Source organism: Vulpes vulpes, chromosome 4, assembly GCF_048418805.1.
Source record: "Vulpes vulpes isolate BD-2025 chromosome 4, VulVul3, whole genome shotgun sequence".
In the NCBI taxonomy this organism is placed as follows: domain Eukaryota; kingdom Metazoa; phylum Chordata; class Mammalia; order Carnivora; family Canidae; genus Vulpes; species Vulpes vulpes.
The window spans coordinates 65,948,972-65,965,416 of NC_132783.1; the positions used below are offsets into that span (position 1 = coordinate 65,948,972).

The 16,445-nt window shown below is 41.0% G+C and overlaps 1 protein-coding gene across 4 annotated transcripts in view; it reads left to right on the plus strand.

The window, feature by feature from the left end:
- Positions 1 to 16,445, plus strand: part of PCNX2 (pecanex 2) — a 290,657-nt gene that overhangs the window by 170,072 nt on the left and 104,140 nt on the right. For all 4 annotated transcript variants that reach the window (XM_072755955.1, XM_072755958.1, XM_072755956.1 and 1 more), the window contains 2 exons: positions 789 to 930; positions 5,145 to 5,322. In XM_072755955.1, coding sequence (XP_072612056.1) covers positions 789 to 930; positions 5,145 to 5,322 — 320 coding nt within the window. The remainder of the gene's footprint in view (positions 1 to 788; positions 931 to 5,144; positions 5,323 to 16,445) is intronic.

The window sequence follows — 16,445 nt, forward strand, 5'->3', positions numbered from 1 at the left end:
GACACTGCAAGTGTGCGTTCCACACTACCCCATCCTGGGAGAGAGCAGATTTCTCCCCTGTCAGAAGTGGATGGAAAGAGGGGCAGTCAATTCACCAATAGCGGACTCAGAGGATGTGCGGGACACACAAAACAGGCTCAGGAAGATCAAGTTAACAGTTTATCGGCACACACCAGTGGTTGGTAGAATCTGAATGCAAACCCAGATTGGTCTGACCCAAAACCTTAGCCCTTGTGGGAATAGGCTTCATTCCTTATAGGAAATAGGCGTCACGAGGGTTTGCAAAGATGTCACACATTCATAGTAATGGGGCTTGGGGATTAGCTTTCTCTTATTTGTATATATTGCAAATTATCTGATTGTAGATTTGAAGACTGAAAAGAGGGAGAAGAAAGCCAAGCCTTGGAAGTATCCCCAGCTTAAGAAGCGATGGGCCCATGGATTGTTTTCCAGTTCTTCATGTTCACTGTCCACCCTTCCTTACTCTGAGATGCCTTGATGTTAGATGACAGCTTATTTCATTGGCCCCAGTAATAATTATATATGGAAAAATCACTTGACTTGAAATGTAGGGATGCTGGCCTAGATTACTATATATTATTATTTATGATCTATGTAGAAACAGAGCTAAGAGTTGCTGCCTACAAAGAAAATGGTATATCTAGCATTTGGAGTTCTGAATCAGCAGCTTTTGAATTAAAGGGGGGGATATTACTTCTTATTACATATACTTAAAGAAAAATAACTTGATCAGTGACTGTCCTAAGTGGTTTTTGTGTTTCTTTCAGATGTCGCCCATTTAATGTGGTTTGAAAGACTCTATGTTTGGCTTCAGTGTTTTGAAAAATATATCTTGTACCCAGCAATAATTTTGAATGCCCTCACTATTGATGCGTTTTCAATAAGCAATTACCGGAGACTCGGTACCCAGTAAGTGGATAATGGTTTATTTTCATAATGGTTTTGTTACAATGATCTCAAAATCCAGTGAATTTTCTCTAAACGGTGTAGCAGAGGCCAACATGCATCTATTAATTTACTGGCAGCGTACAAGTTAGCCCTGTTGGTCTTTTACTCAAACTCGCTAGAGCTTGATGGTTATTGTAGAGTGACCAGGCTGAAAATAAAGTTAGATCTGCTTGAAGTGATGTTGTGAATAAATAAGTCAGTTTGAAAATCCTCCTGCAAAAGCTTAGTCAGTGAGCCTTAATAGGATGATGGAAGCACAATGTGGTTCTCAGGGTTCCTGGAGTTCTTACTATCATGCTCAGAGCTTTATGAACTGCTTCGTGTCATTTCATTTAGCAAATACTCTCATTTTGTGCTTGAAGGAGGGGGAGATTAATCACTGTCACTGTTTTCCCTGCATTTATCGGGAGAAGCCTCACAATTAAAAAAAATGGAACACAGAGATGTCATGCCATCAAGATGCCCCCATGTTTTTGCAAACATTAACAGTGTGCAGTTGAGTTACTGCTTTCATGTATTAAAATGAACTCTGGATTTGCAAATGGAAATCCTACTTGATAATTTATGAATTTGTTGTTCTGACAAAACATTGAAGTTTCTGGTCAAAGAAGTTCGAGTAGGAGAGTACAAAAGAGATTCTTTCTTGGATTTGCGTTATTAAGTCACGTTGCTTAAACATTATGTGCCCAAGTCACCTCTTGTGCATAATCCCAAGCATACTAATTCAAACCTACTCTTCTTTTCAGGGTCTGATGAGGACAAATTAATTAATATTTGCCAAAGATTGAGCAAGCTGAGATAAAAGGCATTTGAATACTCTGTTGGACTGAGTAGATTCATAGTCACACAGAGCAGACACTAAATGAAATGATTGTATAACCTTCCTGTCTTTATCAGACTCTGCCTTCCTTCTGGTTCAGACCCATTTTAGATAGGCCAGGGCAAGTCATGCCTTTTGGTATTTAAAACCCTAGATTTCAGGGGCACCTGGGTGGCTCAATGGTTGAGCATCTGCCTTTGGCTCAGGGTGTGATCCCAGGGTCCTGGGACCCACATCAGGTTCCCTGCAGGGAGCCTGCTTCTTTCTCTGCCTATGTCTCTGCCTCTCTCTCTGTGTCTCTCATGAATAAATAAATAAAAATAAAAAAATAAAATCCAGACTTCAGATCCAGGGATGAAAATCAGTCTCACTGGATAAAGAACACAGACAATGGGAATGCAGCTTTCTCGCACAGTTTGGGTGGGGCCCAATCCAGGAGATGCCTCTGCATCCAGAACGCTGTTTTCCTAGTGGCAGGTGTCTCCAATATGACACAATGCTGGCTGACCCCATGACCTCCCGGAACAAGGCCAAGCTTCGGTTTCTAGAATGAGGGCTCACAATCAAAACCAAAGTGACAAAAAAATATACCACTGCAGCACCCAGGGTAATGAGCCGAAGGGTTTAAAGCCGTCAATTTCCAACATTAGGACTGGGACCTCAAGCTAAGCCTTCATGTTGAGATCCAGCAGTTCTGGCTGTTGGCAGAGGACAGATGCAAGGGTTGGGAATCAGGCAGACTCAAACAGTTTGCAGAGAGTCCAATTTGGGTAATAATACCCTCTATCCCCTGTAATTTTTTTCCAGACTCTTAAGTTAGAAAGTTGCACCTTAGCTAGGTACCTCCAAATATTCTCAAATCCCAGATGATACCAGAATTACTCTTCTCAGAGCCACAAACTGATAATTCCTTTGTATTCTTGAGGCATGCATCTGACCACTTAGAAAATAATTTCAAGTACCCTATTAGACCAGTTGTTCCCAAGCAGGACAGCAGGAGGCTGTAAGTCAGTATCACCTGGAAACCTGTTCCCAGTTATAGAAGCCACACCCCCTTACCCCCGCCACCCCGCTGGCTGCATTGAAAACCCCTGTACCAGATAGTCAGGTAGTGAGTCTTCAATAACAAGCACTGTTTCTTATTCAAGACCAACCCCCTAGTAAATGGTAGAAGGCTGGATGGATGGAAGAGTGAGTGGGAGCTGATAAATGGACCAGTAAGTGAATTGTGATATCCTGTTAGGTATTTATATATCTCAGCCTGATAGAAATGGATGCTTTGCAGCTGTCCAAGGCCATGTTCACTGATTGCTACATAAGCCTTTATTAAACCTTCAGCTGAGTCTACAATCCTCTGTGAATGGTTTTAACTGTAACCACTACTATTGCAATGTTACAAATATTTTTGTATAATTCTACAAACTATAAACATCATCCTTAAGATCTTCCATAATCTTAACCAGTCATCATTAGTAAACATAAAATTAATGCTCTTCGTTTGAACTATAGTTACAAGAAAGTTAGAATTGACCCTCATCTAGATTTAGCCTCAATAACTCAGAAAAATCACCAGTCTCCCCTGAAAACCCAAATACTCCTTATCTTGAGATGCCTTGTCATTGGGCTTTGGTATCCCATTGGGATTCTTTTTTTTTTTTTTTAAGATTTTATTTATTTGAGAGAGAAAGTGAGAGAGCACACCAACGGAGGGTGGGGGCAGAGAGAGAGGGAGAAGCAGACTCCCCAGGGAGCAGGGAGCTGGCAGGGGCTCAATCCCAGGACCCTGAGATCACAATCTGAGCTGAAGGCAGACAGACACTTAATGGACTGAGCCATCCAGGTGCCCCTTCCGCAGGGATTCTTGTCAAAGGCAACAGCACCCAAAGTCATATTTTTACATGGTATTTTTGTCAAGGGTATTAGTTTTCTACTGGAAAAGAAAGACAAGTTAAGGAGCAGTGCTCAACCTTGCTGCAGGAACCCTGAAGTTTTTTTGTTGAAGTTACATGAAAACATTCCCACTCAGCCCAAATCTGCATGTAGTCAAGGGCTTATTTTTCTCAGAAGGGCCTTGAGCAAACCTTATTGGGCACATCCTGGGACAGAGTGAAAACAATTGCAGCCCTAGGTCTAAAGGCATATGAAATCTCACATGGAAGCAAATGGAATTGCCAAAAGTAGATATTTTTTTTTAAAGTAGATCTTTTTGACAACAAAAATGACATGCTTTAAAAACATGTTTTGAAAGTCCTTATCCTGGGACAAGATGATAATACTGATAAAGGTCCAGAAACTAGGATCCCTCTAGGCTTAAGGAAATTACGGCATAGCTCCAGTTTTTGGTATTTAACTAGAAAAAGAAAATCTCTTAAATGTCACCATTCTCTGGAAAGTGTTTCCATCTCTGTCTTTCGAGTTCCTAAATTTTTATAAGGGGTGGGGGTGGGGGGTAGGAATCTGCCTAAAATGTGCAAAGCCTTCCTTCAGAAAGGAAGTAGTTGCTTGCCATCTCAGACTCTTCTGAGCTGTTATCATTAACATTGACCTTGGTGTCTGTTGGACTTGTACATATAACACATATAGGCTAATAACCTGAGTCCCTAGACAAGAGCATCTAGGAGTCCAGGCCTCAAAGCAAAGTCTTGGTATCTCTTTGCTGGACTACTTTGGTGAATTCCTTAACTAAAAAGACCAGTGCCATGGGGGAAGAATGTTGACGGTATCATTTTCAGCAGAAGAAAAAGGGAGTCCAGAGAGCTTATGTTCACTGGTGTGATAAATACACTGAAAAATACTGGAAATTAAATTACTGTTCATTGTAAAGGCAAAAATGGCTTTATTAAGATACTGGGTTTTTTTTTTTCTTCTTTTCAGAATTTAATATTAACTATTATGACATCACCACATCAGTAAGATTCTTTTATAATAAAAAAGCATATATGAGCAGACGCTCAGAGGGACATCATGCTCTGTCTGCCGGAGTCCTTCAGATATGCTCCAAGAGAGCCCCGTGTCCTTGCTAAAGGACAAAGAACTGTGGAAATCATGTGGCAGAAAGGAGCTGCTTCTCGGGGCAAAGGGTCTGCGCTCGAGGTTCCCCTGGGATTGAGTTTCAATCCTTGCTCTGCCCCAGACCTCAGGCAAGGGACCCAAACCCTGAGACTCCCTTTGCTCTTCTGACAAATTATGACAGAGCCCCTCCCCCTCTTCCCTCCCCGACACTCTTCTGCCCTCTGGGCTTTTCATGCCTGGAAAGTGCACCCCGCACAGTAAATGAGCAGGAGACTAGCTGTTGTGACTCACCTGATAGTTTGCAGGCTGCCCTTGACCAATTCCTTTCTCTCCTCTTCAACAGCTGGGACATTCTCCTGATGGTCGTTGCTGGCATGAAGCTGTTGCGGACCTCTTTCTGCAACCCGGCTCACCAGTTTATTCACTTGGGCTTCACTGTGATCTTTTTCCATTTTGACTACAAAGACATTTCAGAGAGTTTCTTATTGGATTTCTTCATGGTGTCCATTTTATTTAGCAAGGCAAGTTAATTCTCTGTTTTCTTCTTTTTAAAATTTAAGAGGTGAATGTCTCATCACAGGTTTTACGAATTATAAATACTTTCCTTTTTTAAAAAAAAGTTATGGATCAAAATTAAATTGAATTACAATATGCATGTCACACTCCTGCCTCCATTTCAGGAACATTTCCCCATGGAATACAAATATGCCATGTCATTTGCCAAAAATCACTAATTAAAATGAGTTAGCCATTAGTGTTGCTTGAAATTTTGAAATTTTATGATCTTTGTCTCTGTTAACAATCTCATTATAGAATTTCCCTAGACCTCAAAATGCTTTGAATAAAAGATTAGTGACCAGACTGATTTTTTTTTTAATTAGCTAGTATTTGAGGTAAACTTGTGACCCGGTGCTCGAGAGCCAGGTCCCTTGGAGTATTTTCATTATCTTGACTTGTGTCAGGTCAAGATTTCATATGTTGTAATTGATACATGAGCAATAAGAAATCCTAATCACAATTCAGGCAAATATATGGAGGTGGAATCCAATGTCTTAACACAGCGGGGGCAGGGGTGGAGAGGGATAAAATCCTCTGGATACTTGCCTGAGTGTATTCTGAGCACCTAACAAAGCCAAGGTTAGTAAACAGAAGTGAAAAAGAATTTGGAACAACTCTTGGTAAATAAACTGACACACAGCTCACTTCACATCTGGCTTCCTCATGCACTCAGTTTCATATGGCAGATGTGTATTTCTACCCTGAGCTTGACTTAACCGATCCCTCCCCGCTTTTGTTAATAATTTTTAAATTTTAAGACCTTTTCCCCTAAACTTTTTTTAATCTCTTTTTTAATCAGTTCTGTTAATTTTTCTCTTTATTACTTATCTTTTCCTTCTACCTTTTTCTCTGCTTGTTTTAGGTAACAAAAGCTCAAAACTCTCATATTGTCCTAAAGATGCCCTATGAATAATTATCATCGCCCTATCAGGCAGGTGCATTTCCTCTTATAACTCTGGCTGAACACTGATTTTTCAGTTGCCTGAGTCCCTCCTTGTGTTATTTGTCACTTGCTCTGTGCTATCACTTCTGCTGCCTACATCATATTCCAGAAACTTAGCTCCTTTTCCTAGAAACATTTCTTCTCTCTTTGAGTTCTGTTTGGTCTTGATAAATTTATCCTAGTTCTCTGATGGTTCAAATAACGGGCTTCAAATTCTATTTTCCTTCATTATGTATGAATTCCCTTTATCTCACATAATAAATGTAAAACTATATCCTATAATCTTTAAAGCATTTATGAAGTTATTATAAATAATTTTACCACTTGCAGGAGTAAGAAATTGTCAGGCGCAAAATGCGTTTGGATATATCAAATTCCTGACTCTGGCATTATTTATATTTTGACATGGTGATATTTATATCCATCTCTGAACCTCAGTTTCTGGTAAAATCAAAAATAAGGGTGGCAGTCTCACCTGGGTGTTGAGAGGAATAATTAATACAACTATAAAAGAAGTCTTCAAGTAAGATGTGCTTTCCAAATCCAAGGCAGTATTTGCAGAGCCACTGTAAGTAGAGAAACAGAAGCTACACACTGTTTAGTATGGGAAGGAGTGCGGTTGCTTTTCTACACTGGACTCCACTTAACTGTCGTCCTGCAAAGTGAGAGGCCCCAGGTGAGCAGAAGCGTGACAGAAAGGAGGTAGGGTCTGGCTGTAAGAGTGGTGAGGGCGTGGCTTCTAAGTGATTGCACATGTGCAGCAGGAGGAGTGATTTTCATTTCCTGGAGCTTGGGGGCCTTTCCCCGCTGATACCTGGTACTATCCTGTGTGTGATGGCAGGAGTGGGGGGTGAGGAGGGACCTGAAGGGACACAGTCTGAAACTAAACCCTTACAAACTTAGTCACTGCTGGCATTTGACTTTTACTTAACACAATCTTTTTTGAAGTACCAGTTAAAACACTAGTAATTTCAGGGGCGCCTGAAACTGAGCCTGGGTGGCTCAGTTATTGAGCATCTGCCTTTGGCTCAGGTCATGATCCCGGAGTCCCAGGATTGAGTCCCACATCAGGCTCCCTGCATGGAGCCTGCTTCTCCCTCTGCCTATGTCTCTGCCTCTCTCTGTGTGTCTGTCATGAATAAATAAATATATCTAAAAAAAAAAAACAACTAATAATTACAGGCACAGCTATCGTGGCCACATCCTTGTTTTCTCTAATTGTGGGAGCATTCACACATGTAATTTAAATAGTTTGCTTTAAGGCTGGGGATAAGAACAGAAGCTAGACAAATCAGCATATGATCTAGTGAGTCAGTCCTGATACATCCCTAATTCTTTCTGATGCCTGCTCCCTCTTAATCTTGAAAGAGCTGGAAACCATGCATTTTCTGGAATGAGAAACAAAATAATAATATGTAGTTAAAGAGACAGCATTTGAGATCTTCCTGGAAAAGAAAAGCCAACAAAAATTAGTGACATAAGACAGTGGAAGCAATGAAGGGGCTCACAGTTAATGTTTCCTGTAAATATCCTGCCTACCTACAAATCCTAGCTGATGCCTCCTGTCCTTTGTCATTATTTAAATATATCTTTTAAAAAAACAGTCTCTATTAATATGTTTCCTAGAAACCCCTTATATTGTTCTTACTGGTTCTAGTGCTTCTTAGGGTTATTCATTGCACAGTATAAAATTATATTTGTTCAGTGCACTCATCAAAGTCTCACTTCTGATGTGTCCTCCCCTCTGGGAGATGTCAGTGCAGACATCTCTACACCCTTTTCCCCAGCCTGGCTCCCATTCTGCTAAACTGAGAGTCACTGTTACCTGGGCTGCCCACCCCACAGGAGGGCTGCAAGACTAATGAAGAGACACAGAAAGAAAATCCAGTTTCCCTGTAAGAAAGGAGCTACATGAATCTAAGACTCGTTGTTATAAGTCAGTGGCCCCTAATCCTTCAGGCATAGAAAGGAAGAGGAGACCTGGTTAGGGAGATGATCTACAGAGTAAGGTCACAGCACCAGGAGGCCACAGCGTGAAATAGGCAGCTTCTAGAGGGCCCTGCTGCATGCATTCTCTACTTCCCTAAACTCCCGAGTCCCCCGAGGTCTGGAGGGTGGATGTTGGCTACTCTCTGCAGCCTGCCCAGACCTAGTGAAAAATGGGACATAATGAGTTCCAGGGCCAGGGTTCCATGGGAAAGAATTAGCACCGCCCATGCATTGGCTTGGAGAGTGAGACATTCACCGTGATGGCGTCCTGGGCTCGTGGGGAGTGGCCAGAGGGGAAGAAGGTCCCCCCCACCCTCCACATATCCCATATTGAGCCATGTGGTATTCTGAGTGCACACCCATGAGGCCCATCACCTCTGAGAAGTCAGGCCATCCTCCCTCACTTCCTCTTTTTCTCAATCCCTTCATTCTTTCTGTTATGCCTCATCCGTCAGCCTTCACTTTCAAGAATTAAGTACTGTAATTAATTTGTCACATTTCTGGTGTGCCTAGGTCCCGGCGGGGTGGGGAGGGATGCGCAGAAGGTGTATGCTCCAGGTGCAGACACTTGGTTGTGACAAGAACAAAGATGACAAAACTGCTTTTGTGCTCTCCCACTGGTCTTGAAAAAGTTCCTAGAAACCATCCTGCCTTCACATGTTTAGTAATGTTTAGTTGTAGAAGCAGGACTTGAAAAAATCCTGCCAGAGAATAATTCTGTCAGCATTTCCAGAATGCGTTATGTATGAAACTCTACAGGCCATTGGTTCAACATGGGTGCTAGCTCTTACCATCTAGCAAATGAACATTAATGAGTGAGGTTGTTTTTACGCAAAGCTGTATGAATAATCACAATGGAGCCATGATGTTGGCTATGTTATAGATGACTGCAGTTAGCCTTCAAATCACTTGAAATTTAAGTTTCTAAATGGCATTTTCCTTATATTCTGTACGTAGGTAAAAAGTTTTAAATTAAAAATAAACCTCTTGTTTAGGAACACATGCTTTTACAGAGGCATTTATTCAAAATACTTTCTTCAACGAAGTAATTGTTCATTTATTTAGCACTCATTAAGTGCCAGGCATTGTATTAGACCCAAAGATTACTAATTCTTATGAATGATAGCACATCTTTATTTGGTACTTTCCATGGGTCAGGCAGCCTTGTCAGTGCTTTACACAAAATTGACATGCTCCATCCTCACCACAGCTTTGTGGTCAGGTGCTCTTCATGGTACAGATAAGGAAACAGAGGCACAGAATTTAAGTTAACTGACCAAAGTTCTCACAGTTATAAAATGGTAGCCTAAGATTCTTTGAGCCTGTACTTTGTGACACTGCCTCCCCCACTCAGGGACTCTGGAAAGAAGGCAGAAAGATAAGGAGATAATGACAGTAAAGTGTGAGAAGGAAGATGACCACGGCAGAGAATTTCAAGAGGCCACATAAAAACAGTACCCAGTCCCACCCAGGAGAATCCAAAACAGTGATGCTTATTACCTGGAGCCTTGAAGAGTGAGGGAATGAGTCAGGCAAAGAAAGCAGGGAAAAGTGAGCTATGCCAGGGGAACTGCATTTGTAAAGTCACAGAAGCAAGAGAGAGTTTGGGCATGTTCCAGAAACTGCAAGACCTTTGGAAAGCATGAGCACATGATGGGGATGGTGGGGTGGCAGGTGTCATAGGCCAGATGGCAAAGGGCCGAACAGGCCATGCATCAGGGTTTGTACTTCATTCCTACTTTGGCTGAAGGTTGCTAAGTGAGGAGTAACAGGATCAGAAATGCATCTTAGAAACATATCTTTGTGGGAGTTGGAGTCTTGGGAATTGGGTAGGAGAGGACTGCACTCATGCAGGCAGCTCATAATGAGAGCTTGAACTGCAGTGGCAGGAGTGGGACAGAGAGGGACACTTCCGGGAGGGGTCTGGGGGGGCAGAGGTGATCAGTTTAGGGGCCCCTGGGATGCTGGGGAAGTGGCCTACAGGAAGAAGAGCCCCCGCTGCGAGCTCTCAGATCCCTACTCCAGCTAGTGGTGTCACTAACTAGATGAGGGCAGAGAAAGACAACTGAGAGAAGAGTATTGGTTCTAGATGTGCTGATTTGTGGAATGAGAAGCCACATGGACCAAAAGTAATGACCTTGGGAACGAGATTTGTTCCCATTTAAAAATTTTAATTTTGGGACGTCTGGGTGGCTCAGTGTCAGTGGTTGAGTGTCTGCCTTTGGCTCAGGGCATGATCCTGGGGTACTGGGATCAAGTCCCACATCGGGCTCCCCACAGGGAGCCTGTGTCTCTGCCTTTCTCTGTGTCTCTCATGAATAATGAAATAAACAAATATTTTAATTTGCATAAGTAATGCATAAATATATACTCATTATAATAAACTTAGAAAAACAATGGAAAATACAAAGAAAGTCTACCTTATACACATTGCTTACTTCTTAACTGCCTCCTCTCCCTAATGATGACCATGGTAAACATTTCAGAATCATTCCTTCCATTCTGTTTTCCTACCAATTCTTACAACACACACACACATATACACACACACACATATTTATTTTTTTTTAAGATATTTATTCATGAGAGACACAGGAGAGATAGAGAGGCAGAGACATAGGCGGAGGGAGGAGCCGACTCCCCATGGGGAGCCCGATGCTGGACTTGATCCCAGGACCCTGGGGATCATGACCTGAGCTGAAGGCAGATGCTCAATCACTGAGCCACCCAGGCATCCCACACACACATTTAAATAGGATCATTCTTTACACATTTTTTACTTCCCTTTGTTGCTTAAAAATATATCTCAGAGAACTTCCATGACTGCGCATCTAATGTGGCCTCCTCTTTTTGATGTCTGTATAGTATTCCATACCACATATCATAATTTGGTTAGCTATTCCCCTACTGGTAAATATTTAGTTTGTTTATAGATTTTCTTCTATGATACTTGGGACTTCTGTGCTCATGAACTCCAGAAATCTATATAAAATTGGCTTAATGAAAAAAGGGAATTTGATAGTTCACATACATAACTGATTGGATGATCCAGACACTTAAATGATGGCCCTGAAATTCTGTTTTTATTTCTTCTCACGTCTGCATGCTGGATGCCCTTCTCTCCTCTGTTGGCTTCATCCTCAGATAGGCTTATCCACACGGTGTAGCCATGGTCACTAGCAGTTCTGGATTTACAGCCTTCTTATACCTCAGAATTCCAGAAAGAAGAGAAATCATCTTTCCTAGTGACTTCAGCCAATGTCCTGGGGACAAATCTCATTGACTCCTTTGGTGTTGTGTGTTCATTCATGAACCAGGGACAGTGGTCGGAGGTGTGTGCGTCCTCTAGTTAATGAAGCCTAGACTTCTGCCCCTTCTTGAGTCCTAACGAGACTTAGAGGAGCTGGGAATCAGGGAGGGAAGAAAGAGAGGCTGGACAAGAAATGTCTGATGCTACTGCATCCAACCATACAAAGATCAAACCTAACATCCTGGTGTTAGGAAACACACAAGTGTCTAAGATACATAGATTCCCATCATGAGAATTGCTGGGTTGATAGCATATACATGAAAGAGTCTCAATAGAGAATCCTTCCAAAAGATTTATATTCCTTCCAATAGGGATGACCAGCATTTAAGAAATAGATTTGAGAAGTGACTCTTGAAACAAGATAAAGTACAGCATAATGGTAAGCAAAAAAGGAAATGGGACTTGTCAGGTTTACTGATCTTTTTCATAACTCTGGAATCTTCAGCAAGGTCATCTTACACTTTCTACTAGACAAGACTAACTCCCGTAATAACATCAAGCCATAAGGCCTGGAGTGTTCTTTATGCCCTACAATGTCCTGTTTTTAAGGAAATGAAGTCTGCTGTGATAAAACTTTAAAATCCTCTGCAGCTTTCTATAGGAAATCTATCTGGATCGCCTACTAGCATCCCAGTTATCATTTAAAAGTATACATGAGGAAGAAATGGTGAGAGAGAAAGAGAGAGTGGGAATGAATGGGAAGAAGGATCACAGTCCAGTAGAATCTTTAAATTCAACTAAATTTGGTGGGTAGTTGGTTGGCTAACTGAAAAACTTAAACAGGAAATTAATAGTAAGTGATAACAACATGCCTATCAGGTAATTTTATAACAGCACAAAACTTATACATGAACTCTTATTACCACTCTTTGGAAGCCTTTTCTTTGAGTAGGAATCTACAGAATGAGGACCATTTGGTCTTATTCCATGAACCATGCCCATTATGTGTTTTCTAGGGTTTTTCTGTTCCTGTTTCTGATTTTTTAAATTCTGCTTCAAGGGAGAAGTGAAAGTTACCTGTTAAACAGTCTGAAAGCAGTTCCCATTTTCTTTGTTCTCAAGTCTCTTCTCTTCCATGCCATTAGTCCACAACAGTATTTTTAGAGATGTCTTCCTCAAATCTTCAGCATTCAACTTTGCTGTGATAGAAACACCCCTCTTCCGTTGGTACTCATATTGTTTGTACTCATGTTGCACCAGTTTATATAATATTTAATTTAATAAAATTACTATCCCAACAGGTAAAACTGATACAGTTTGGGACCAGCATAACCACCTCTTGTTAAACATTCAACTCAAGTGGTGGGACTGATCAAGAGTCTACAAATAAATTAAAAAATATCTCACGGCTTAAAAACAATCTTACTGGCCTTCAGTGTTCACTGGGTTGTGGGACTCATCGATAAGTTCTACAGTGAAAATATAAATATCAGTCAATCTGAAACCCAATTAGGTGGGTTTTATTTATTTATTTACTTAGGGAGAGAGTGCATGGTTGCATGAGTGTGCACACACACTCGCATGCAAGTGGAGGGGAGGGGCAGAGGAAGAGGGAGAGAGAGAATCTTAAGCAGGCTCCACAGCCAGCACGGAGCCGACTTGGGATTTGGTCTCACAACCCTGAGACGATTACTTGAGTCAAAATCAAGAAACCAAGAGCTGGATGCTTAATTACTGTGCCACCCAGGCACCTCAATTAGGTCAATTTTTAAAAGACAGTGTCTCCTTTGGTAAGATAAATAGGGGAGATAAATTATATTCACTTTGGTGTTATCAGTGTTCTGGGAGGTGCTGTGCCCAAACTGAGGTAAGGGGACATGCAGGATCTCATCACAGGACATGGAGAATTTGATTCTGCAATTATTATTTACTGTCTATTAGGTATGCTGCCCAAGTAATTGAGGTGCTTTGGCAGAAATGCCCTTGTAGAGCTTAGTTTGGTGGGAGAGATGGTATAGCTACAAACAGCAAAGGGTTGTTTCCTCATCAAGCACTCTAAAATTGCTTTCTCTGCTCCTTACTCAGAGATCAGCCTTTGAAAATATACCCAGTATCTTTCAGTTTTCACTGCCCACTGCTGCCACTTTAGTGCCAGCATCTCCATCCGTCCCCTGTGCTATGGCTGTAGCCTTCTAATAGGCCTACCTGCCTCCACTGCCACTCCTCCAGCCTGTTCTCAATGCAGGGCCCAGGGGAGTTTGTTTTATATAAACTAATTTTGGAGTAATTTTAGATTCATGGAGAAGATGTAAAGATAGTACAGAGTTCCCACAAACCCCATACTCAGTTTTCTCTACTATTAACATTTTATATTCATATACTACACTTATCCCAATTAAGGAACCAAAGTTGACTGTTGTTACCAGCTAAAGTCCATATTAAATCAAATTTCCTTGGTTCCTACATTCTATAATGTCCCTTTTCAATTCCACCCAGTACTGCATTTAGTTGCCATGTTTCCTTAGGCTCCTATTGGTGGTGATAGTTTTGTTTTTTTGTTTTTGAAGTTAATAGTTTTGAGGGGTATTGATTAGGTATGTTTGTAAGATGTCTTTCTGTAAGAATTTGTGTGATGCTTTTCTGTTGATAAGCTGAAGTTATAGGCTTAGGGAAGGAGGATGATAGAGGTATAGTGCCACTGTGTAGTCCACATTTAAAGAGTAGGAAATTATGCTCTACTTCCTTGATGGAATGGAAACTATAATAAATTTATTTACTCTGAAAATTATTTAATTTTTTTACTACATCAAAAAGCTTTAATTAACAACTAATTTATTTGAGAAAATAAATTACCTTATCGTGAATAAGTTTATTATTATTATTATTATTTGCAGTTCAATTTGCCAACATATAGCATAACACCCAGTGCTCATCCCATCAAGTGCCCCCCTCAGTGCCTGTCACCCAGTCACCCCTACCCCCCACCCACCTCCCTTTCCACCACCCCTTGTTTGTTTCCCAGAGTTAGGAGTCTCTCATGTTCTGTCTCCCTTTCTGATATTTCCCACTCATTTTTTCTCCTTTCCCCTTTATTCCCTTTCACTATTTTTTATATTCCCCAAATGAATGAGACCATATAATGTTTGTCCTACTCTGATTGACTTATTTCACTCAGCATAATACCCTCCTGTTCCATCCACGTTGAAGCAAATGGCGGGTATTTGTCGTTTCTAATGGCTGAGTAATATTCCATTGTATACATAAACCACATCTTCTTTATCCATTCATCTTTCGATGGACACTGAGGCTCCTTCTACAGTTTGGCTATTGTGGACATTGCTGCTATAAACATCGGGGTGCAGGTGTCCCGGCGTTTCACTGCATCTGTATCTTTGGGGTAAATCCCCAGCAGTTCAATTGCTGGGTCTTAGGGTAACTCTATTTTTAACTCTTTGAGGAACCTCCACACAGTTTTCCAGAGTGGCTGCACCAGTTCACATTCCCACCAACAGTGCAAGAGGGCACCCCTTTCTCCACATGCTCTCCAACATTTGTTGTTTCCTGCCTTGTTAATTTTCCCCATTCTCACTGGTATGAGGTGGTATCTCATTGTGGTTTTGACTTGTAGTTCCCTGATGGCAAGTGATGCGGAGCATTTTCTCATGTGCTTGTTGGCCATGTCTATGTCTTCCTCTGTGAGATTTCTGTTCATGTCTTTTGGCCATGAAAATTAATTTTTCTTCATGAGAGTTTTGTAAATCTATCATCTACCTATTTTTATATCAGTATGGACTCATAGATATTTATTTAATAAATTAGGTAATAATACAGTATTACTTTACTCATCTTGTTGCTTTTCTTTCGAGCTCTTTCAGCTGGCTTTTGTGTCCCTTTGACATAGCCCCATTGTGTGTGTGTGTGTGTGTGTATTAACACTTTATACCTCTGGCACTATAAGATATTCTAGATATGTCTTGCATATTTCCTGCCCCAGTTCTAAAATTTGGCATTTCTCCAAGGGAACCCTGCCTCCCTTTAATGGTATTTCGAAACCAAAATCTGGACTCAGTAAGGTGTGTTCTTGATACTTGAGTGTCATTGATTCAAAGCACTCTCAGCTGACAGAGCAAGGAAATATACGTGTGTATACTCATGTATTTACACATATCTAGAGAGGATTCTATGTGTAACCCCCTATATCTACATTAAGCTAAACACGAGTTCATACTGATATCTCCAAGTTGAATCCAAGACTACAGGGATCATTCCGGCTAATTCCCCTTGCTTACTGTTACTTCCTGCTCCATCAGTGAGAAACCTGGCATCTACCATCTGTCATCCATTTACTTGCTGTTCACTTCTAGTGTGCTTGTAGAGTAGTTTCATAATAGTCACCTGTGTGCCGTGGGAAACAACCTTATCAACTAAAGCACAATGCTCAGGTGCAGTGATGTTCCTTTTTGCCTTTAATCTTACAGATTCCACTCATTTTTAGAGTTTCTTGAATAAGCACCTTCTTTCTCTACTTCCCTTAGTGAGGTTGTTTCTTATAACAGCTACATTGCATTCCACTTGGGGTCCCCCAGTCTCCTAGATGATTTTTAAAAATTTGCATTCATTACATTTTCTCACATTATAAATTTCTATGGCTTTTAACAAAGGTATTGTGTCATGTATACATTATTACCATATCTTACAAAATAGTTTGATTGCCCTAAAAAATCCTTTGTGCTTCATCTATTCAATCCTTCTTCCCCTTCCCCAAACCTGGCAACCACTGATGTATTTATTTGTTACTGCTTTCATTTTGCCTGTTTCCAGCGTGCCATATAATGACAATCATGTACATTTTTGGATGGGCTGCTTCTACTTAGCAATATACGTTAATGATTTTATCTGTGGCT